This window comes from Megalobrama amblycephala, linkage group LG14, assembly GCF_018812025.1.
Source record: "Megalobrama amblycephala isolate DHTTF-2021 linkage group LG14, ASM1881202v1, whole genome shotgun sequence".
Taxonomy (NCBI): Eukaryota; Metazoa; Chordata; class Actinopteri; order Cypriniformes; family Xenocyprididae; genus Megalobrama; species Megalobrama amblycephala.
The window spans coordinates 6,441,773-6,464,418 of NC_063057.1; the positions used below are offsets into that span (position 1 = coordinate 6,441,773).

Below are 22,646 nucleotides of genomic sequence, written 5' to 3' on the forward strand. Positions count from 1 at the left end.
AATAAAAAACACATTCCGCCATGCATATTTCTCATTTCAGATAATTCAGAATATTAAATTAAATGGGTTGCAAGCAACAATTCACAATTATGAATTATATATTGTTATTATACATTCATTTTTTTAGAAAGTAGTCATATCTTTTGTCTTTTTTTCTTTTAACTTTAAAGTGGCAATATTTATGTAATCAATGTACAGTTATAATAACCTGCCAGTGAAGCATTCAATAGCAAGAGTTTAGAAACCTTATAAGTAATTAAAGGGTTAGTTCACCCAATAATGAAATTTCTCTCATTAATTACTCACCCTCATGTTGTTCCACACCCATAAGACCTTTGTTCATCTTCAGAACACAAATTAAGATATTTTGATGAAATCTGAGTTTTTTTTTTTATCTTCCATTGAAATCAACTAAATTCCCACATTCAAGGTCCAGAAAAGTAGTAAAAACATTGTTAAAATCGTCAACGTGACTACAGTGGTTCAACCTTAATATTATGAAGTGATGAGAATACTTTTTGTGAGCAAAGACAAAACAAAAATAACAACTTTATTTTACAAATTGGTCTCAGTACTGAGCCGGTGTTTGGATGTAGAACCTGGAAGCGCTGCAATGTAAATAATGACATGAAGGTGAGTAATTAATGACAGAAATTTCATTTTTGACTAACTAACCCTTTAAACCCCATGGACTCTACAATCAGTGTAACATTTCTAATGGGCCATTAATAGAAAAACAATTTACAGAATATATATTAAACAAGGCACATAAGCTATTTCTAACTTTTTACACATAACACAATATTTCAGTCAGTAATCGAATAAAACTAAATGTCTACAATCATATCAAAGAGATACCATTCACCGATCTATACATATTACAGAACTCTTGACTTTTTTGTTTTACTTTGGATAACTACTGGACAAAAACACAAGTCATTCAGAGTCATGCAACAATCAAAGAATGTACAAATATTTAAATTATGCTCTACCTAAACATTTGCAGTATTTTTGACTTTTTTTTTTTTTTTTTTGCATTTGTCCATAAAATGTTGACTGCTTTCTTCCTTAAAAACTGATCTAAACGCAAGACACTGCAGCAAGTAAAAGCCCAGGCAAAGGAAATTCGCAATGCTTTTTAATTCAACGGGCTTGTCTTCGCGGTCTGGGCGAAAGACGATTGGCAAGCAGACATGCGAGGGCTATACCTGCCACCTGGATGAAAGCAAGGCCCAGGACTGTTGCTGCAATGTGAAAAACATTGTCATTTACCAAGCTGAAGACTTTGCGGAAACAACCGGGAGCATGAATCCCTGCTAGCTCGATGTTCATGCCTCCATTCTCTGGCAACGGTCTGTTGCGGCAGCCTTTGCGTTTTATGCAGCAACTGTCTGGTAAAGACACAGCAGAGGAATCATTCCCCAAACTTCCTGTTGAGTACACAGCATCTTGGATAGCCCAATCGGACATTAGCCAATCACGCCAACCCTCAGCGCCACAGCACTCCAGCGCCCTCTGAAGGCTGTCCAGCGCATCTGCACGGCCCTCCTCTTCTCCGTAATCTAATACAGCTTTCTGAAGTCCGCTACGGAAACCTTCAGCGATATCCTCCCTGTAGAAGAGCCCCGAGAGACCCGCCGCTAGTCCACCTATGAGTGTGACCAACTGGAAGAAGCCATACGCCCGCAGAAGGTAAGGAAGGTTGGCAGCCACTCCCAAACATCCTAAAAAGCCCCAGGCGGTCACAGCAGCACCTGTGCCTAACAAGACGATGGGCGCGTTAGGGTAGTGGTTCGCCGATAGTAGCATGTAGTCGGATAGCGAAGCCTGCGCCCATATGCCCAGAGTAAAGATTGCAAGGCCTGCTGCCCAAAAAAGGAAGCTGAAAATCAGGAGTGCAAGGCGCAGCAAGGGCATGACTCCCACCGCCCGGCAGCACGGTGGGGCAGCACCAACTGCAGGCACAGGGGGCGCCAGCGAGGCCTCTGAGCACAGTGATAATGAAAGACGTTGCTGCTGGTCAGCGTAATCTCGGGAGGGTGAGAGCAGATAGCCAGGGAGTGCCGAAGGCCGACGGGAAACAGAGGATAGAGCCGGTCGTAGAGGGGAAGATAGTCTTTGAGTAGCGTGCAACTCTCGCTCCCACTCCTTTGCACGGCAGGGACTTGGCCGAGCTGGCAGCGAGTCGTAAGGAGGCGCAGAGCTCATGGCCTCGTCTTTATCTACCACCATTTCACTCTCTCTCTTTTACTCCTCCCTTTGTTTCTCCTCTCTTGAAAACGTCCTTCCTCATCTCTCCCGCCCGTGCTTTATGGCTGGTCATCAACCCACCAGTGCCTATTCACACGCTCATTTCACCATAAATCGTCTTTGGATGAACACATGACACGCTTATCTTCGTCTGCAGATTTTCCACTCACTCTCCGCAGTATTTCGATGTTTATTTGCGGCATTTCTTACACTCTCTTGCTGCTGCAGTGGCCGTCTGTACTGCGTCTCTGACAATATGTGGGGGGGAGGGGGTTTGGTGATTATATGGCTATGATGCTGTTAACCCACACCACCCTGATCTCTCTTTACTAGTGCAGGAGCCCCGGTTCAGCATCATAAATGTCTGTTTTGATCGATATGTGGTCTTAATGGGCCTTTAATAATCTAATGTCTTTACAACACTGGTATTGATTAGTTTTTAGATTAAATCTTATAGATATTCAGCACTACTCATTCATGCTATAGTATGTGTGTTTGTGTGTATAAAATGACACATTTTGTATTAGATATTGATTGTCATAAATATTAAATTTGCTGTCCTATATCTAGATATGCACATTAGCTGAGATTAAATCATAAAACATTTAAACAGCATTGAAAGAGTTATGTTGTATCTTGACTTGTTGGCTGCTTTACCCTCACTATCTGCTCCAAAAAATAATTTTAATACATTTAATACATAAACATGTAATACACTTTATTTTAATTAAAAGTCATTCAGTTTGTTTTATTTTAAATAAGAAAATAAATAAATTATTCATATGCAGGCATAATTTATATATTTGTCTAAATAACATATTTGAAGCATTTAAGCACAAACTTAAGAAGGAAGATTTACATACCTTTACTTTTCCTACAGATGTGATCCATGTACTCCAGTTCAACCATGCAAAACACATAATTAACAGGCCAAAATTAACTCAGGAAAGCTGATGAAACATCTTCAAACAACACAAAATTCTCTAACCTCCTCTCTTGACAGCTAAATTACATGATCCGTTCCATAATAAATGTCCTCTTTCTGAATAATGAACAGCTATTTTGTATGACATTTCCTTAGGCAAACAACTTACCTTGACTGAACCAAATTAACAGTTCAATAATATATATAAATAGCTGGAACTCATTATGTAAACAAAAATCAAATTTAATTTAACAGCTGATGTTTTTGTTTATCCTACACACACTTTGTCACACTCCAGCCAGACTTTGACCTTTTGCATGCATTGCACCCATACAGATTCACACAGAGGAAACACTTAATGGTGATGATCTATGTTTATCAAATCTATGAATAGAGCACTATCTCCTTCAACAGACATTTGAAAAAGCTTGGGAAATGTGACTCTCCTTTTCTAGTGCACCAGCCACCCCCTCCTTCACATCATTCCTCCTTACACAGAACCATGATTCTTCTTCAAATTAATGCATTTTTAAGAAGACATCTGTCAGTGAAAGGCAGTGAAAAGTGAAGGAACACAAAATGTGAGAGAAGCAATATTGTGCTTGATTGGAGACTCTGTATCTATTCTAATGAAGATGTACCTACTGAATCTCACAACTCCTTTGAAATGCTATCAGTAAATCTGAAATATCCATGCACCCATGTCTTTAATTTTCTAGTAATGTGCATTTACTGTTACACTGCTTGATGATACTTACACTTGAGTTAATTCTTTGTTGGACAAAGCTGGACTTTACGTATCACCTATAATGCCACATATCCTTCACTTGCAACATTTTATTTTACAACAGGTGGCAACGTAGGACACTGCATCCGCCAGACCTGATGCGGTGTCGTGCATGTCCAAACACAACAAAAAGCGCGGAATACAGACCCACTTCCGGCTTCTTCCGGTATCCCGTTCGAGTGTTGTTGTTCGTTGCTTCGGTCAACTTCACGACAATCGTCCGCAAGTGCGTTTAACCGTTATTATGGTTTGAGTCAGTGACATGAGGCGTTCAGAGTTTGACTAAAAGAAAGTATAGATTTATTCTAACTTTAAATAATGGAAATCCTTAACGTAGAGAGTCGCGAGGCGGGTGAGTATTTTTTAGCTTGTGAGCTAAATGCTAAGAGAGTGAAGCTAGCACAACCAATCCTATTAAAGTTACTCACACACCACAACTCAAAACACACTTGTTTATATTATTATTTTAAGAAGGGTCTGGTAAACTAAAATCTTAATTTATTCTGTCATTTGCCATTATTGAAACTGTATTATTATAGAAAAGTGTTTTTAAGTAGTTTTGATGCCGAATAATGACTGTTAAAAATACATTTTCTGATTACAGTTCAATTTATATTATTAATTACAAGTTGTATTTAGTCTTTAAAATAAGATTTAAATTATTTAAGTTTTATTCCTACCCAGGTGAAAAAATATAGTAATTTATAGTAAATTAACTATAGTGAACTGATCAACTGTAATAAATACTGTAGTATACTTTAGTTCTTACTACAGTAAACTGTATTATAAAATACCGTATAGATTAAAGTAAACTTAGTACAGTATTGGGTAATGTAATTTGTTTATTACTATATATTACCACAGCAACTATAGATTTACCAAAATAAATTAATTCAAATACTTTACTATAGTATGGTCCAAAAACACTATAGTATTTACTATAAATTACTATAGTATTTTTTTCTCCTGGGTAAGTATAAAGTTTTCAACATGTATGTAAAGTTTAATGTACAACATGCAAAATTATCATCTTATTTGAGCCATGTAGAATTTGCACACAACCGGTTACAGATTCATTTAACATTAACACTTAACTGAACCAGATTTCTTCTTTGATGGAATAAAATGTATTATTGTCTATAGCCTATACTTATAAAAGGATGTGTATGTGTTCATTGTTTATCTAAGAACAGTAACTGTTTAAAACAAGAAATAGACTTATACATCTGAATTACAATGAAATTCATCAAAACTTTTCAGAAATATGAAGATCTATATATTTTCAGCTAATATTTATATTTATCTGCACCACCTTTATTAACCCCCCCCCCCCCCCCCCCAAGCTCTCCCTCTCTCTGCCCTGCGTCTGGTTGTGCCACCTCTTCGGCTGATGTCAGCGTTTCTATGGCAGGTGATACAGCGTCGTAATGTGACGCAGTACGGGAAGCTGGAGCAATTTGTGATGCTGGTGACAGAGACCGTTCCAGACATCATGAGCCGAAGTCTGGTTAATAAACTGATCTTTCACATGCGTAAAAAGGTAAATCTTATTTGTGCAATATTTAAAAAAAATATTTTTAAGTAAGTATTGCACAGGTAACATGGGATTTTTTTTCATTTAGGTGATCTTGGAGCTTTGTCTGAAAGATCAAATGCCAGATCTGTGGATCATTCAGGCACATCTTGATTCTCTTCGGAATCTCACACATAAAGTAAATGTTTTTTGTTTTTGTAATTGCACTAACCATATACAGAAATTGTATTTCAGCAAGTTGTTGCATAAGTATCAGTGTCTTGTTTCTTTGCTTTCAATTTGTTGCAGTGTAAAGATGTGGAAAGTGAAATTATCAATAACAAATTCATTAGAATGGTGCACAGCATTTTAGAGGACACAGAAAAGAAAGAGAATTTCATCCAGGTTAGTCTTTGCTTCATCTCTCTGTAAAAAGAATGTATAAAACATTAATGAAAATTAAGTGTTTCCATGTTTCACCTCTGTTTCTCTGTCCTCAGCATGTCTTCCCTGTAGAATATGGTTCAGGATATGATGCCGTATTACAGAGCCTTGCATGGGAGTTCCTGTCTCGAGTAGAAGACTTGCTGCCAGTGCCCAACCTTAAAGAGGTGTGTCCTCATTCAAAGACTGCATGATGAATGTAGATTTTTTTTTTATCCAGTTACAACAGAAGTAGAACAGGTAAATCCTTCTGTAACTTTGTAAAATTCAAGGTAACTGATTTGAAATCTGATGATTTTCTCAGACAGCCTCACGGCTTTGTGGTGGCCTCGCGATGATGGAGGAGATTGTGCAGCCGCTCTCTGATCCAGTTGAGATAAAGGATGTGCTCCAGCACTTTAAAACCAGAAGATTGCACGCAAAAAACAATGAGCACTCTCAGGGAGTTATCAGTGAAAGTAAGCTTTACTATTGCTACTGTACCACATTTTAAAGGTGCCCTAGAACCAGTTTTTACAAGATGTAATAAAAGTCTAAGGTGTCCCCTGAATGTGTCTGTGAAGTTTCAGCTCAAAATACCCCATAGATTTTTTATAATTAATTTTTTAAACTGCCTATTTTGGGGCATCATTAACTATTCACCGATTCAGCGCGCGGCCCCTTTAAATCACGCTTTTTTTTTATTGTGACAATTAAGCAAATTGTAATTTATAATACTTAATTGTTTATTATTTTAAAGGTGCAGTAAGCGATTTCTGAGAAACACTGTTGATATTTGAAATCAACCCAAACAAACACACCCATCCCTTCATTGCTCCACCCCCAAAATGCACGAACATGCAATGCAAGAATGTATGCTTTAGCTATGATAAAGAGACAAAGTAATGCTTCAATGACACTCAAAACTGTCCTGTTACTATAGCTAACATTACAACAGCAGCATATCTTGGTTCTGTGAAACATAGCAAAACCAATATTACTCGCGTATGGTACAACGCAAACCACATCCGAATGTTTTTTTCTAATATTAACACAGGTCCTAAAGCTCTTGCCTGATCATAATCCATCTTTTTCCAGTGATATTCCTCTGAGCTTCTCTCTTTTGTAATGTCTCTCAGCCATCACTATTTCTACAGTCTTTCTTCAAATCTCCCTCTTGCTCACTCTCCTCCTCCATCATGAGTGGACACACCCCCTACTGCTGATTGGCTACAAGTGTTGTGGTGCTCGGTCCAATCCACATTCAACAGCATTTCTCAGACATCGCTTACTGCACGTTTAACTTAAATTGTGACCTGAACATGATATTGTGAGATTCATCCATAAACACAAAGTTGTATTCATTTCAATAGAATTATTGTGAAGACATCATTTGAATATTTCCTAAGGAGTTTTTTTTCTTTTGGTCTGTACAGTGTCCATTCCTTCTACAGCTGAAGTAGTATGTTTACCTCATCCAATCGTACAAGAAACAGTCTCGCCAGCCATTACCATTGAACACGAGGAACCGTTGCCCCCCACTTCCATTGCACAAGAGACGATTATAATTGAATCAGAAGGCACAGAGAACCAATCAGAATCTGATCACGCGGCCATTGCCATAATGAGCCCCTCTCAGAGTTACACAGAAGAGGCTGAGCCTTTAGCTGAAAGTGAAGAGTTCACAGTGATAGCTGGCACTGAAGAAGCAGAGGATGGTTTACAACAAGAAGAGACACTTTGTGAAGAGAAAGATTCAGGCATCTGTGAAGTCCAGCAGATCTACCTCACTGCCGACGGCTCCGCCGTGGTGGTGTCAGAGTATGAGAACGAGGGAGAGGAGACGACTCAACTGCAGTTCCTAGAACAATCAGAGATGGTGGAAACATCTGGTGTGAGGCAAGTCAGTTTAGAGCAGTGGATCTCAGAATTAACTGGAAAGGGCGTCTCTCTACCGGCTTTGCCTCCAACTCCTGTTGAGATTGTGAGGGAGGAGACAATCTACGTTCCTGTCATAGAAAGACCACCATCTGTAAAGTCCATTATTCACAGAAAGAGCAGTCCACCTCGAGCCGCTCTTTCCAAAAAGGCAGCGGCCGCTGCTTCAGAGTCCCAGACAACGCAGGAAGAGAAAAGACACGCGTGTCCCGAATGTCACAAAGAGTTCCGTTTCGAGTGCCTGCTGAGGAATCACATGCGCACACACACTGGCGAGCGGCCGTTCCAGTGTTCAGACTGCGGCAAAAGCTTCAGGTGCCTCAGCTTCCTGACCAATCACATCAAAACGCACTCGCTCGCCAGACCTTTCAAATGCTCACAGTGCGTCAAGACCTTCCGCAAAAAAGCGGACCTCATCAAGCACATCCGTGTGCACACTGGCGAAAAACCATACAAGTGTACCATCTGTGGAAAGAGCTTCTCCCAGGGCTCATACTTGAAGATTCACCGCGAATGTCACACCTCAGAGAACCTGCACCAGTGTCCTCACTGCGACAAGAGCTTCCCGACAGCATTTAAGCTGTCCATCCATGTCCGCTACCATTCCATGGAGCGCTCGTATCAGTGTAACCAGTGCGGGAAGAGTTTCATCTATGCCAGCCTCCTCCGGAGACACAAAGGTTATCATGCAGGCGAGCGCCAGTACTTGTGTTCCATCTGCGGCAAGTCCTTCGTCTATATGTTCGACTTGAAGAAGCACCAGCGTAACCACGAGAGACCCCGGCTCAAGATCCCGTGCACCCTGTGTCACAAGACGTTTGCGGGACCAGAGATGCTGAGGTGCCACCTGCGCATACACACCGGAGAACGTCCGTTCCGCTGCAAGATTTGCGGAAAAGCCTTCTCTCAGATCGGGAACATGAAGAGACACGAGCGCGTGCACACGGGCGAGCGTCCGTTCACCTGTGAAAGATGTGGAAAGACTTACAAGCACTCATCTCACCTGAAGAACCACATGCTCAGCCACACGGGTGAGCGGCCGTGGCAGTGCTCTCATTGCGGGAGGAGCTTCAAGTTCGCTGGGCCTCTGAAGAAGCATGAGAGGATTCACCTGGCCGAGCGAGGCAATCGCAGAAGGACCTACGACCAAACCCGTGGCCGCGTAAAGCTAGAACCCAAAAGCCCTTGACTGAACATGAACATGCAAATCTGCAGATTTAAAATGACTAGTTAATTTTGTGTCAGCGGATACTTTAAAAAGGTAATGTTTTGTTTTCCAAACCATGCTTGTTTATGCAACCCATATTTGAAAATGCACATGAAAATACTTTATAAATTTGTACTTTACATAGTTGGTGGCATTTATAAATTTAAGTTGATAATAATTGAGTTCTTCAATCAAGAAGGCTTGTTGTCATAGTCATGGGGATGTCTGAATCATGCTGGTCAAGTCATTTCAACAAACAAATAAATAATCTGTTTATTGCACAGTAAAATGCCTAAGAACAGAATCAATGTGGGGTTTAAAAAAAAAAAAAAAATCCTTAATGGTTGTCCACTTGGCCAATTTAGAAGCATATTGGATAAACTCACTCCAGATTGTCTGGAAGAGCTGTAACAATAACACTGTCCGCTCTTCCACCGTCACTGAGCAATGCAATGTGTTTTTGTACACAAACATCCTTTACTGATTCTGATTCTTAAAGGGTTAGTTTACTCAAAAATAAAACTCTGTCCTCAATTATTTACCTGTGAGACTTTCATTCATCTTTGAATCAGAAATTAATATATTTTAATGAAATATATTAATTGTCCCTTCATTGATTGTCCCTTCATTGACATTTTAACGATTCAAAAAGTTCACAAAGAGATAGTAACACTAATCCATATGAATCCAGCGGTTTAGTCCAAAATTTCCTATAAGACTCGATCGCTTTATGAACAGATTTAATGTAGGCTTGTATTCACTGGTGATCTTTTTGAAGCAGGGACAGTGTTTCGAAGATGAACAAAAGTCTTACAGGTTTGGAACGATTTCAGGGTGAGTAAATGATAACAGAATTTTCATTTAACCCTTTAATTTGGCTCATGCCAATACACATTGGGTACACTCTTAAATTGAGATTTAGGCAATGACCTTTGGCATCCTGTGTAACAGTAACTTACATTTGTATAATATATATATTAAAATTTGTTAAATCTAGCAAATATACTTTAAAAGCTAATGCTTTTGTACAAAATGGAAATTATTTTCAGTTTTTTTTTTTTTCTCCATGTAGCACAAATTTGATTCTTTTTATGATACAAATATACAATATAAATCCATTTTCTGGAAGTTTCTTTTTTGGAAAGATTATGCACTCGGTTGAGAAATCAGTCTGCACCAGGAAGAATTCCCTACAGTTATTTCATTATGTTCTAAAATACTTCAGACAAGGTCTTTTTGTTACAATGAAAGAGTTTTGCTACGAATTCATACTGAGTTTTTCTAATTCCTGTTACTACTTGCTGTTAATTGTTCAGTAATAGACGTGTGACTTCAGGATGCAGTTTGCATCTTCCTATGCAAATCCAATAGAGGGTATGCATTGACGTCATCTTCCTGCTGGAATGTGCTCCCTCAGCCAGACTGAGTGGCAAAAGAGCCTGCTGCATGTCTGGATTTAATAGAGGAAACCGCGAAAACGCAAGTAAAACAAACGATTAAACTAAAGGTTGGACATAACAGTGTTCCTGTTACAACCAAAGATCCAGTAATCCATGGATACTAACATCCAGTCAGGAATCGTGTTTACAGACATTTATATGTGCCTGATTCCAACTCCGGGGAAAAACCTAACGCAAATTTGCATGAGAACGCTTATATATATATATATATATATATATATATATATATATATATACACACACACACACACAATATAGGTAGGTCTAAATCCGGGTGATCACTTATATCAATGTTATTTATCGTCCAAAAACTTACATAGTTTTTGTCAGTGTTTATTTAAAAACACTCAATTATGCAGAATATAAGATGGTAAAATTTAACTGATGAGTTGTCAATACAATATATAGGGCATGGTTTTACCCCAAAATTCAACATATTGACAAAATGATAATATCCTTAGATTTTTTTTTGTCAAATCTATTTGTACTGTCAATTGCAAAGCTCTTTCTCATTTTGAATGTGTTGTTTGTTCTCGGCATTCACACTGAAAACCAATGCTGCCGCTCAGTGGGCGTAACGGCAGTCACTCTGGCCGACGGTGACGTCATGTGCATACCCTCAATACTGCCATCCCAGTCACACAAACAGGAAGCGGCCAAGCAGCTGAGACAAACTACATTTCAGCACTAAATTTTACCCTGTGAAAATGTGTGATCAACTGAGACCACATGACAACAGCACCATTAGGCAAATGTCTTTCAGATGTACATAAATATTAATGCAGAGAGAACCTGAACAGCTAAGGTCCTGTATTTCTGTTTCTTGATAGTGGAAGAATGTTTTATTTTTTTTTGGCAAGTTCTTGGTTGGATTTCAGGCAATTAAAGGTCTGTGTGTGTGTCCTTAATCCATCCTCCACAGTCCACATGACAGAAAATACCTTAGTCTGATCTGATTTATATTCCTAAGCCCAGATATCCAGGAGAATGAGTCTCGCTCCCCCTCCAGAGGTGATTCAGGGGCATTAGTGTAGCGTAGTCAGACTGAAAACGTACAGTAACAAAATATGGTTAATAACAAATATAGTAAAATGTGTTTTTCTACCGTTCAAAAGTTTAGGGTCTGTAGGATTTTGTAATGTTTTTGAAATAAGTCTCTTTGGCTCAACAAGAATGCATTGTCTTTCATGGAAAAATACAGTAAAACTGTAATGTGAAATATTATTACAATATATAAAATACCTGTTTCCTATTATTTGAATATTTTTTAAATGTAATTTATTCCTGTGATGCAAAGCTTCAGTGTCACATGATCCATTCTAATATGCTAATTTGCTGCTCAAGAAACATTTATTATTATTATCAATGTTGAAAACCGTTGTGCTGCTTTTTGTGGAAACTGGGATTTTTTTTTCATAATGTTTTGAGTAGAAAATTCAAAAGAACAACATTTATTTGAAATATAAATCATTGTCTATACTGTCACTTTAGATCAATTTAATGTCTTTGCTGAGTAAGACAATTAATCTTTCAAAAAAAAAAAATGTAAAGACCCTAAACATCTGAACAGTAGTGTATATTTAAAAAAAAAAAAAAAAAAGTTTGCATTTACACTTGACATACTTGATGTACATTTTCAATGTTAAAATACATTCTCCTCATTCTCCATTTGTAGTTTGATGCCTCTGTAAAATGTGTGCACTTTATTTTGGTGGAAATTACACACTTCACCTTTAAAATCAGGAAAAAAGTAAACATTTTCACAAGTCAGATTCACCTGAGCTCTGTGCTTTTGCAGACCTACTGGGGTTTTTTCTCCCAACTGCCTCTGGCTCCTGAGCCGTGGTGGTTTCGGTCTCATCTAGAGGGTACTTCTCAAATATTTTATTTAGCTGCTTGAAAAACTTCCACTCCACCTGCTCCCCTTGGTTTCTATGAGTTGAGAAAATTAAAAAATATATATGCAATTCTTACATTTCAATATTTCATTTTTGAGGTCAAAGTTGTTGTATCTACCTGTAATTATCAAGACACTGGCGGTAACTGGCCTTTAGTCTTTTAATCCTGGAGCGACACTGTTCATCTGTCCTGCTGTAGCCCTTCTCGGCCATGACCAGTGCGATCTGCTGGAAAACAGGTTTGCGTTTGACACAGCCTTTCAGCCTCTCCTGGATATGGTCGCTCCCCCAGATGGATATAAGTGTGTGCGTCTCACTGTCACCCCATGCCAGCTTTGGCCCGTCCACAGTTGGCGGTTTGGAGAGAGCTAGGGAGTCTAGACATGCAAAACAAGGCCCAAATGCATCACCTACATATCTTCACAAATTATATTCAAACTGTTTGATATCATGAAGAACTTCCAGTTCTAGAGATCCCCGTTAGAAAGGGAGACAATACATTTGAGAACGCATCTTTTACCTTTCATCCACACTCAAAATGCCATTTCTGCATTGTAGTGTTGACAGTGAAAATGGAGGTATTCAAAAACTACGCATGTTTAGTCAAGTGATGATGTATTGACAGACATCTGTGTTTATACCGGTATGTATTACGTTCCTGTAAAGATGACAGAAAATTTGCCCACAATTGCTGTCCCTGCGGCAAAACACGAGGACCTGGACGCATGTAAGTGGTGAGATATTTTGCCAATACAATGATCATGCCAGAAGAATAGTGTGAGAATTTTATTATGTCTGATCTCTCTGTATCATCATATTTATGCTTGCTTGTGCAGTAAAATGTTTTAAAGGTCCCGTTCTTCGTGATCCCATGTTTCAAACTTTAGTTAGTGTGTAATGTTGTTGTTAGAGTATAAATAAAATCTGTAAAATTTTAAAGCTCAAAGTTCAATGCCAAGCGAGATATTTTATTTAACAGAAGTCACCTACATCGAACGGCCAGTTTGGACTACATCCCTCTACTTCCTTCTTTAATGACGTCACTAAAACAGTTTTTTGACTAACCTCCGCCCACAGGAATACACAAGAGTTGTGTTTGTAGAGTGTGTTAGTCGCCATGTCGTCGAAACGCTGTTATTTTCATCCCGCAGTCCAATCACCGGGTCTGATTCCGGCTCAAATTGATAGGGTAAAATTAAAGACATGTTTACAATAACACTGAGCGCGTGCATCTCCACGTTATGGTAAGAGGCGTGACCTTTCCGGGCAAGGTTCGCTAAGCTGCTGTCGAATCACAACACAGGAACCGCTGGCACAATCAGAACTCGTTACGTATTTCTGAAGGAGGGACTTCATAGAACAAGGAAGTCATCAGCCCGTTTTTATGACAGTGGAAACAGCGGTATACAGATAAGTAAATTATGTGAAAAATACTGTGTTTTTTTACACGCGAAACATGAACACATGTTATATTGCACACTATAAACACAATCAAAGCTTCAAAAAAACACGAAAAACGGGACCTTTAAAGGGGCTATATGTAGAATTCAGAAACCCTTGTTATTAGCAATACCAGTGGCCGTTGAGTGAACTGCAAACAGAAACTTATTGCGATATATTAACGAACATCCGATGCTGCTGAGAGCGACGTTTAGATGAATATGTAAATATGTACCATGCGCGTTCCTCTCAATAACAAAAACACAACAAAAATGACAGCAGTGAGAAAACTGCAGTTAAGAAAGCATCTGATCATTGCGATGTGGATGTTTGCACCAGCTTTGTAATTCACTGGCATCATGTCGACAGATGAGGTAATAAAGTTACAGAGTTATGATATGTTGATTATAAAGTATATTTGAGACTATAGACTGTATAGCTTTAGCTATGTGAGGCAACAGCTCGAATTAATCCCTTTTCTTTGCATGACACATTGACATTACAGTACAGGATAGCTCGTTTGGGATTATCCTGAACATTATAAGCATTCATATGTCAGTGAACGGAAAAGAGGCTCTCAGTAGCGTGCATAAACGTCATATATTTTTCAGTCACGTCCTTCACATAAAAATCAGTTGACAGGCTTTTCATTGACAACCTAGCAGAAAAAAAATACCTGAATCAGAATCAGTTATGGATTCCAGCTCACTGATGTCCTGGTCATCAGCTGTTCTGTCCTTTAAAATAATCTGCTCCAGCTGATCATAGAATTTACACTCCTCCCTGCTGAAAAACGCAGAATTGAAAATAGTATACCTCTATGTTCAGAAAAGCAGTCTACCATACTACATACTATACCACATATTATGCATTTATGCTGTGCAGTTTTCTGAACACAACCTTTAAAAACTACTCATCAATGTAATAACAGACTTCAACTCACTCACCCATCATAGTAAAACTGAGACTTGAGTCTTTTTATACGCGAGTGGCATTGAACGCCTGTTCTGTTGAAACCCAGTGCCATCATTCTCTTTGAAATATATCTGTATATGTGCCTGTTTTTGGGGCAGGACATGAGGCTGTGCTGCACACGGTCATCACCCCAGATGTCGAGCAGGGCCTGCGTCTCCCGGTCTGACCAGGTCATCTTCCTGCCTGATTCAGATACGGCTACCATGGCTGCCTGCTGGTATTCTGAGGAACAACAAGTGGAGAGTGAAGAGTTTAGGTTAATGGAGTGATGTCATGCTGTGATTGGTCTGCTCTGCTCTGATTGGTCAGACGGACCAGTCTGTTATTATGGGAATTTCTCTTTTTGTGTGTGGGGGGGGGGGGGGGGGGGGGTAACCTTTGAGATTCACAATGTATGCATGTATGTATCAATGAATTAATGAATGAATGAATTTCAAATCACAAACCTGCATCCTGGTCATCTTCATCAAAGACATCCATGGAAAAGGCCTCATCACCCAGAACCTGCTCCAGTTTATCATAGTATTTACAATCTACATTCTCTATGCCACATCTAGATGAGAACAATAAAGAGGACATTATGAAACCTCAGCTAAAAACATTTCACCCATTTCATTTTCAACGTCAACAAGCAAAAATAAAGCCAAACTCACTTTTTCCTTTCGTAACACTGTCGGAAATTCTTTGTCAGGTTCTTGATCTTCCATCTGCATTGCTCTGGTGATTTGAAGAATCCCTGACTGTTCAGTTTCTCAGCTATATCAGCAAACACATGGCCATTATGGACGGATCCTCTCAGGGCCTCCTGCACCTCATCTTCTGCCCAAATGTCTATTAGAGCTACAGTTTCAGAGTCTGACCAGGATGCTGTCTGGTCCACCCTGCTGCAGGTGTCCTGGGAGTCTGACAGAAGATGTTAACATGTTATTTTCAACTGAATTATCAAAAACAGGTATTACTACAATATACAAAATCATTTTAAGGTTGAATTTCTAGAAAAAACAAATATACCGTAATATAATTATGTACTATGTTATAAAATGACATCTCATATTCAGTTATCAAAAACTGAAATAATACACATTTCATTTCTGTAACATAGACATTTAAAAGGGACCTATTATGCCCTTTTACAAAGTCTTGATTTTGTTTTTGGGCTCTACTAGGATAGATTTACATGCTTGAATGTTCAAACAACACCTTATTTTTCACATATTTTACATTTTTGCAGCTCCTCTCTTCCCAGTCTGTCAGTAATACTCTGTTTAGTTCCTGTCTCTATGAAGCCCCTCCTTCTGAAAAGCAAAATGTGCTCCGATTGGTCAGCTCGACCAGTGTGTTGTGATTGGTCAAGCATTTTGAGTGTGTTTGGGAAATGTCACACCCCTTAACATAACCGCCAGTTTCAACACACTACTAACTCAACCAGGTCCCGCCCCTTTGTTTTGCACATGCCTTGGCCGGGAATTATTTAATTGAGGAATATTGTGACGTGTTTGTTCCTGGACTACAACGGAGGCGTTTCAGAGAGTTCAAAAACAGTGCGCACTGATATATATATATTGTGTTTTATAACTTCGCAGACCTTATTCAATCTTAAACAGCAACATTACATGCTAAAGAAAGTTGAAAATGTAAAGAAGCACAATAGGACCCCTTTATCAAAAGTACCTGATTTGATGCCATTGTTGGGTTCATTATCTCCTGACACTCTGGATGAAGCATTCTTCTGAAAAATGTCTTCCATCAGATCATAGAACTTAAATTCTATGCGTTCAGCTTCAGGTGAACTGCACAGAAAAAAAAAAAAACACACACTGAAACTATATGCACATTCCATTAAAAATATATTTAGTGCTCAGGCCATATTCACAAATAATGTGCTCCCTTATTTGGTGCTGCATAACATAAATGCACTGACCTGATGCTGTCCCTGCACTGCCTGTAGCTGATTTTGAGTCGTTTGATTCTGGTATGGCATTGCTCAGCCGAGCGCAGGTATCCGTGAGCGTTCAGCTTCTCAGAGATCTCTAAGTAGATGTGGCCGTTGTGAGGGCAAAGCTGAAGGTTCCGCTGGACCTGTTCATTGCCCCATAACTGGAGGAGAATCAGCGTCTCGGCATCGGACCAGGCGACCTTCTTTCTATCATCCATGCAGTTCATTGCGGTTTCTGTGTTGGGTGATGATAGGAGGACATGACACATGTATAAAGACAAAGGCAATTACATCATGCTTAAATATGTATGAATCCCCATCCATGGAAACTGAAATGGCTAGAAGATCAAATCAAGCATTCAAACGTTTAGGGTCTGTAAGATTTTTTTTTAATGTTTTTTTGAAAGAAGTGTTTTATGCTCACCAAGGCTGCATTAATGTGATCAAAAATAGAGTAATATTGTGAAATATTATTGCAATTTAAAATACCAGTTTTCTATTTGAATATATTTTAAACTGTAATTTATTCCTGTGATGCAAAGCTGAATTTTCAGCATCATTACTCCAGTCTTCGGTGTCACAAGTTTCTTCAGAAATCATTCTAATGATTATTATTATTATCAAGGTTGAAAGTAGTTGTTCTGGTTAATATTTTTATGGAAAGCTACCGTGCTACATTTTGTCAGGATTCTTTGATGAACATTTATAAGAAATCTTTTGTAAAATTTAAATGTCTTTACTGTCACTTTTGAGTTAATGCATCCTTGCTGGATTAAAAAAAAATTAATTCTTTAAAAAAAAAAATCTTACTGACCTCAAACATTTGAACAGTAATGTGATACAAAACAATAGTCTACAGGAGAGTAACAGGAACAAAGAGATACCTATTTCCTGGTACTTGTACACCTGATATTCGATGTCTGTTGACTCCTCCTCTTTGATCTGTGATGAGCATGATTCTTCATTAGCCATAATTCTCTCCATCTGTTTATAGAATTTAAAGTCAACTTGCTCTTTGCCCTCAGTGCTGCAAAAAGAATTCAAGAACAGCACTTTCAGTTATTTAAAATACAATAAAACATTTTCACTGCATCATGAATTTTTTAACAATGCCAAAGCACTCACTGTTTACTCTCGTAAGACTGTTTGAAGCACAGCTTCAGTCTTTTCACTCTACTCTGACATTGCTCTGCTGTTCGAACATAACCGTGAGCGGCCATCTTTTTTGAGATCATGGCAAAGATGTGTCCGTTCTGGAGAACCCCTCTCAGCTCTCGCTGGGTTTTGTCTTCTCCCCAGATCCTGATGAGGGTTTGTGTCTCTAGGTCTGTCCATGGGATATTCCTGGTGCCTTGAGAGGGTGCAAGTAAAACTTTGGTTAATAATATGGCAAGTTTTAGATTTGCTGGACATATTGTATGAACTATATGCGTACCCTCTAATCCAACATGACCAAGAACATCCCAGTCAGTGTCGTCTTCTGCCTGCTGTCCTGGGGACTCTTCTGGAATGCTGACATCATTAATTCCGTCTTCCTGTTCTGTAGAGTCTTTACGGCAGATAATTTTCTCCAGAACATTATAGAACTTCCATTCCGGTCTTTCTCCTCTCACACTGCCAAACAAACACAGATTCAGTTCAGTTATAATCAAAGAAAAAAATAAAAAAAATGTTTATCTGAAAAAAATAAAAATCTGAATTCAGTTTTTTGGGTGGCATTTATTTGATCAAAAATACAGTAAAAACAGTAATGTGAAAAAATAAAAGTAAAATATTTGAATACATTTTAAAATGTAATTTATTCCTGTGGTCAAAGCTGAATTTTCAGCATTATTACTCCAGTGTCACATGATCCTTCAAAAATCATTCTAATATGCTGATTTGATTTGAAACCATGATACATTTTTTCAGGTTCAAAAGAACAATGTTTATTTGAAATATAATTTTTTAACACTATAAAATGTTTCTTTACTGAAAGATAAAAGATTTTAAAAATCTTACAGACCACAAACTTTTAAAGGGTGGTGTATGTCATGTCAATGTCTTATGTAAAACGATGGATCCTTTTTTTAACTATACACAAAGTTATTTGTTGCAAAATTGATGTCCCTAGAATATTTCTTGACATTAAATGACATTCACAATAATAACAATAAAACCAAAAACATTGGTTTTTGGAAGTAAGTAAACTTACTAAGGAAGTAAACAGAGGTTATTTTGACTTAATGTCGACTTCAAATCAAGGTTTTTATCATCAACTAAAACTAGAACTATTAAAACATTTCTGTTAATTGAAATAAAGCTGAAATAAAATAACATATAAATATTAGATGAAAAAGGTAAACGAAATGTTGCCTTGACAATAAACGGAAAGTTTCAGTTTAAGCACTAAAATTGTTAACTAGAAATAAATAAAACCAAAAACTAAAACTGAAATAAAAATAAATTAAACCTAAATAGCAATATTTAAAAAGACTAAAAAATTACAAAAAATGTAAGTAAGTAAAAATTAAAAAATAAAAGCTCAACTTATTAATAAACTACAATCGAACTAAAAATAAAACAAAAACTTAAATAACACTTTCTAAATTAACTCACGTGTTTTCATGGCATTGTCGAAAGCTCATTTTCAAGCGCTTTATCCTGGTGTGACACTGCTCTGCTGTTCTGGTAAACCCTCTCTCGAACATCTTCTTAGAGATGAGGTTGAAAATGTGTCGGTTGCGGGCACAGTCTTTCAGACTCCGCTGGACGCTGTCTTTCCCCCATATGTCAATGAGGCCGAACGTTTCTTCCTCTGACCAAGGAACTTTTGAAGCATCAGAGGTCTGGTAGGAAGACTCTTCTGGGTAAATGAAGCAGAAAAGCATGTAAATCCGCTCAGTTGCTCATATTTGCATTATTTGAGTTTTATACTAGATTTTTAAGCTAAAGTCGTCTTCATGATGCTAAGGTTCTGTGGGTATAAGCCAAAGTGTAGCTTATACCATAAAGCCTTAGCAAGTGCCACTAATAAATTAAAATAAAGAGGTGTTTTAAGTGATGATTTAAAGAGGAACTATTACACCCTTTTATAAAGTCTTGATCACTAGAGTAGGTTTTCATGCTTGAATGTTCAAAAAAACCAACATATTTTTCACATATTTGACATTGTTGCAGCACCTCTCTTCTCAGTCTGTCAGTAATGCTCTGTTTAGTTCCTGTCTCCCTCCTTATGAAAAGCACAACGTGCTCTGATTGGTCGGCTGGATCAGTGTGTTGTGATTGGTCAAGCGCTTTGAGCATGTTAGAGAAATGTCACGCCCCTTACCATAACCGTCTCTCAACACTCTACTCCAGGCCCCGCCCCTTCATTTTGCACATGCCTTGAGCGAGAATTATTTAAATGAGGAATATTGTGATGGAAGAAAACTCAAGACTACAATGGGAGCGTTTTTTCATGCTCAAACAGCAACATTACACACTAAAGAAAGTTGAAAATGTAAAAAAGCACAATAGGACCCCTTTAAAAATGAACTGACCTGTGTATGCCCCCAAATGATTGATAAATGTGAACTCTCTGGACACTTCTGCGGCATCTTCTCTTTTCCTTTTAGAGGATTTTTTGGAGGTTTTTTTGGTGTGTGTCTGATTCAGCCCTTCACCAATAGAGCTGTCATAACTGTTCCTCTTTCCTCTAGATTGGGCAGCCGCGATTGGCCAGTTTTGATCATCGTCATCATCATCCTCTTCATCTTCTCTCTCCTCTGTCTCCATTTTGAATTTTCTCTTTTTAGCAGCGCAGCTAGATGTATCTGTATCATCTTTGTCTTGACCATCTAAATCGGCTCCCGATTCAGACGGGTCACCAGATTCTGTGTGATCGCTGGATATGACGACTCGAACCAGCGGAGGGAGAGATTGAGATGAAAATGTACAGCTGTTATGAGCAGAGTGAAGAGACTCTGCAACAAAGAAAGACAAAGAGACACAATTCATTGAAAGTAGTACTGCAGAATACGTAAATGTTCAAATTAAGTGTTTGTTGCATTCTTGATTGCATTTTTAATGTTTAGTAATACTGTTAAGACCTCCCAAATGGTTCACTTTAATGAAACGGTTTCTTTGTAATTCACTGTTCTATTGTCATTCTGACTGTATATGCCATCTGCTTTTACAGCTTCACAAGCACAGATGCAACTGACTGAAATGTCAAAACTGGTTGTTGTATTCACATAATGCAAATGCATCTTATATAATCTTTCACATGGATATGGCACTGTTATCATAAAAACTTCTACCATTGTCCTGAAGATTTCCATTAGCTCTGTGGTGTTCAAGCAGGGTCTTCATTTGCTTCGGGACAGAAACTGAATGAATGCATTCCTCCAGAAGAGACGGACAGGCCCTGAGCCAAGAGACCGTCTGAGGAACAAAATCAGACAAACGGTTAGAGAAATAATACAGTAACAGTGTTCTTTACTAGTGCTTATTGAAGTACCTGTGAAAGGTCTGGGACTGAAATCATCTGGTCCAGCTGTAGGAGGAAGACTTCCATAAGTGTCTGTAGGTTTTTGTCAAACTTGGGTCCGTATTCTTCTGGGAAGATGTTCTATTAATTGCAAAGGGGGAAAATTAATTGCATGGCACTGGAAGAAAAGAGCCAAGTGCGTTGTGACTTTTGTGTTTGTAACCTTGAAGAAATGCTCCCTCTTTTCGGGATTGCTGATAAGGGTCCGAATGAGGTCCAAAAAACAGGCCTCAGATTCCTCCATGTCTTCATCAACAACCTGCAGAAATATACTTGAATTTTTACCTAAGCACAAACAGACAACCTCCAAATGTGAATGATTTGACCTCACTGACCTCACTGTTGACTCGAGGAGCACGGATTCGATCCATGTGAGGCTGAATTTCTTCCAGGTCGACATGATGTTGACCACGACACAGCTCCAGAAGACGCTGTGCAAAATAACAGATACAATACTGGAACTAATGTCTTCTTTAGAAACTGAAAAGCCATTTCTCTTTTACATGGTGGATCCTAAATGTTATCCGTTTTTGTGTACTGTGACATTTCGTACCCTTGCTCTTAAGCCAAGTATAAGCTGGGCTGTTTGATGGTCATTTAGAAGCTCTGGCACAGTCTTTGTCACCATGATTACAAACTCCTCCAGCATCCCATAGTGCTTCACCTGTCTCTGTTCTGTCACCTGCCACATGGCTGCTGACAGTAACCTCAAGTGTGGCACCATGAAGCTCATCAATGAAAGAGGGTCTGATTAAAAACAAAAACACCATTAGGAAACCATTTTGGCCTATTTTATAATATCCACTTTGAAAGATGGTATCCTTAAAAAATTAAAATAAATGATTATAATCTATTCCCAAAAGACGATGCATGATACACGTAAAAATTACTGAATTAATTACAATTCGTTCTATTATTTGAACATGTTGGTTTGTAGTGTTGTATTTTACCAAAAAGGAAAAACAAACTAGGAAAATAAATTACTCACCTTCGATTTTTGTCCATAGAGCTTCCATTGTTTACAACTTAAATCAACTTTAAAAAATCTCGATATTTATATTTTCAACAGCCGTGTAACATGATTCAGAAGAACGGCGATAAAAAAACGGAATACTTTTTAATTTCGATTTAATTTCCACCTGATCATTTCGTTCGTTTCAAAACACTGGACTGAACGACACAGATTCCGGTCTAATCCGCTTTGGTCTGGTCTACAGTGTAGTTCGAGTTCTCCCTCTGGTGGTGCAAAACCACATTATACTAGTTTTGCGAGGCCATCTCACAAACCCAGCTGCCAAACCATTCTTTCAACTCGCGATTGCTTTGTACGCTTTTTACTGTTAATGTGGTTTCATCTAGACTGGTCTGGGACAAGGAGTTCAGA

At 38.4% G+C, this 22,646-nt stretch overlaps 3 protein-coding genes across 5 annotated transcripts; 1 reads left to right on the forward strand and 2 right to left on the reverse strand.

Moving 5' to 3' along the window:
- Nucleotides 1-1,133: 1,133 nt before the first annotated feature.
- On the reverse strand, nt 1,134-4,129 carry LOC125244644 (tetraspanin-7-like). Its single transcript, XM_048154786.1, has 2 exons — nt 3,114-4,129; nt 1,134-2,498 (listed from the first exon to the last, which is right to left on the reverse strand). The coding sequence occupies exon 2, from the start codon at nt 2,230-2,232 to the stop codon at nt 1,144-1,146; it is 1,089 nt and encodes a 362-aa protein (XP_048010743.1). The 5' UTR covers nt 2,233-2,498; nt 3,114-4,129; the 3' UTR covers nt 1,134-1,143.
- On the forward strand, nt 4,127-9,611 carry si:dkey-14d8.1 (zinc finger and SCAN domain-containing protein 12). Its single transcript, XM_048154735.1, has 7 exons — nt 4,127-4,314; nt 5,306-5,502; nt 5,585-5,674; nt 5,785-5,880; nt 5,976-6,086; nt 6,224-6,377; nt 7,335-9,611. The coding sequence occupies exons 1-7, from the start codon at nt 4,281-4,283 to the stop codon at nt 9,023-9,025; spliced, it is 2,373 nt and encodes a 790-aa protein (XP_048010692.1). The 5' UTR covers nt 4,127-4,280; the 3' UTR covers nt 9,026-9,611.
- A 1,252-nt stretch (nt 9,612-10,863) lies between these two features.
- Nucleotides 10,864-22,642, reverse strand: zgc:113263 (uncharacterized protein LOC503753 homolog). Of its 3 annotated transcripts, XM_048154711.1 has the most exons (20): nt 22,251-22,641; nt 21,816-22,009; nt 21,598-21,693; nt 21,426-21,521; nt 21,233-21,343; nt 21,033-21,156; nt 20,274-20,696; nt 19,351-19,597; nt 18,188-18,366; nt 17,878-18,103; nt 17,637-17,779; nt 16,738-16,987; nt 16,488-16,606; nt 15,470-15,719; nt 15,263-15,369; nt 14,789-15,038; nt 14,518-14,627; nt 12,520-12,778; nt 12,281-12,435; nt 10,864-11,547 (listed from the first exon to the last, which is right to left on the reverse strand). In XM_048154711.1, exons 1-20 carry the CDS (start codon nt 22,276-22,278, stop codon nt 11,543-11,545), a joined length of 3,372 nt encoding a protein of 1,123 aa, XP_048010668.1. In that variant the 5' UTR covers nt 22,279-22,641; the 3' UTR covers nt 10,864-11,542. The 3 variants fall into 3 exon arrangements, with proteins under 3 accessions (XP_048010668.1, XP_048010667.1, XP_048010666.1); XM_048154710.1 differs by lacking the exon at nt 10,864-11,547 and having other exon boundaries at nt 12,172-12,435; nt 14,518-14,624; nt 22,251-22,642; XM_048154709.1 differs by lacking the exon at nt 10,864-11,547 and having other exon boundaries at nt 12,172-12,435.
- Nucleotides 22,643-22,646: the final 4 nt, after the last annotated feature.

Coding starts and splice junctions, on each gene's coding strand:
- LOC125244644 (XM_048154786.1), bottom strand. CDS start 2,232: ATGGTGGTAGATAAAGACGAGGCCATGAGCTCTGCGCCTCCTTACGAC.
- si:dkey-14d8.1 (XM_048154735.1), top strand. CDS start 4,281: ATGGAAATCCTTAACGTAGAGAGTCGCGAGGCGG. Junction 5,503..5,584: donor TCTTTCACATGCGTAAAAAG/GTAAATCTTATT, acceptor TTTTTCATTTAG/GTGATCTTGGAGCTTTGTCT. Junction 5,675..5,784: donor TTCGGAATCTCACACATAAA/GTAAATGTTTTT, acceptor AATTTGTTGCAG/TGTAAAGATGTGGAAAGTGA.
- zgc:113263 (XM_048154709.1), bottom strand. CDS start 22,278: ATGGAAGCTCTATGGACAAAAATCGAAG. Junction 16,607..16,737: donor CAGTGCAGGGACAGCATCAG/GTCAGTGCATTT, acceptor TTTTCTGTGCAG/TTCACCTGAAGCTGAACGCA. Junction 12,779..14,517: donor CATAACTGATTCTGATTCAG/GTATTTTTTTTC, acceptor TTGCATGTCTAG/ACTCCCTAGCTCTCTCCAAA.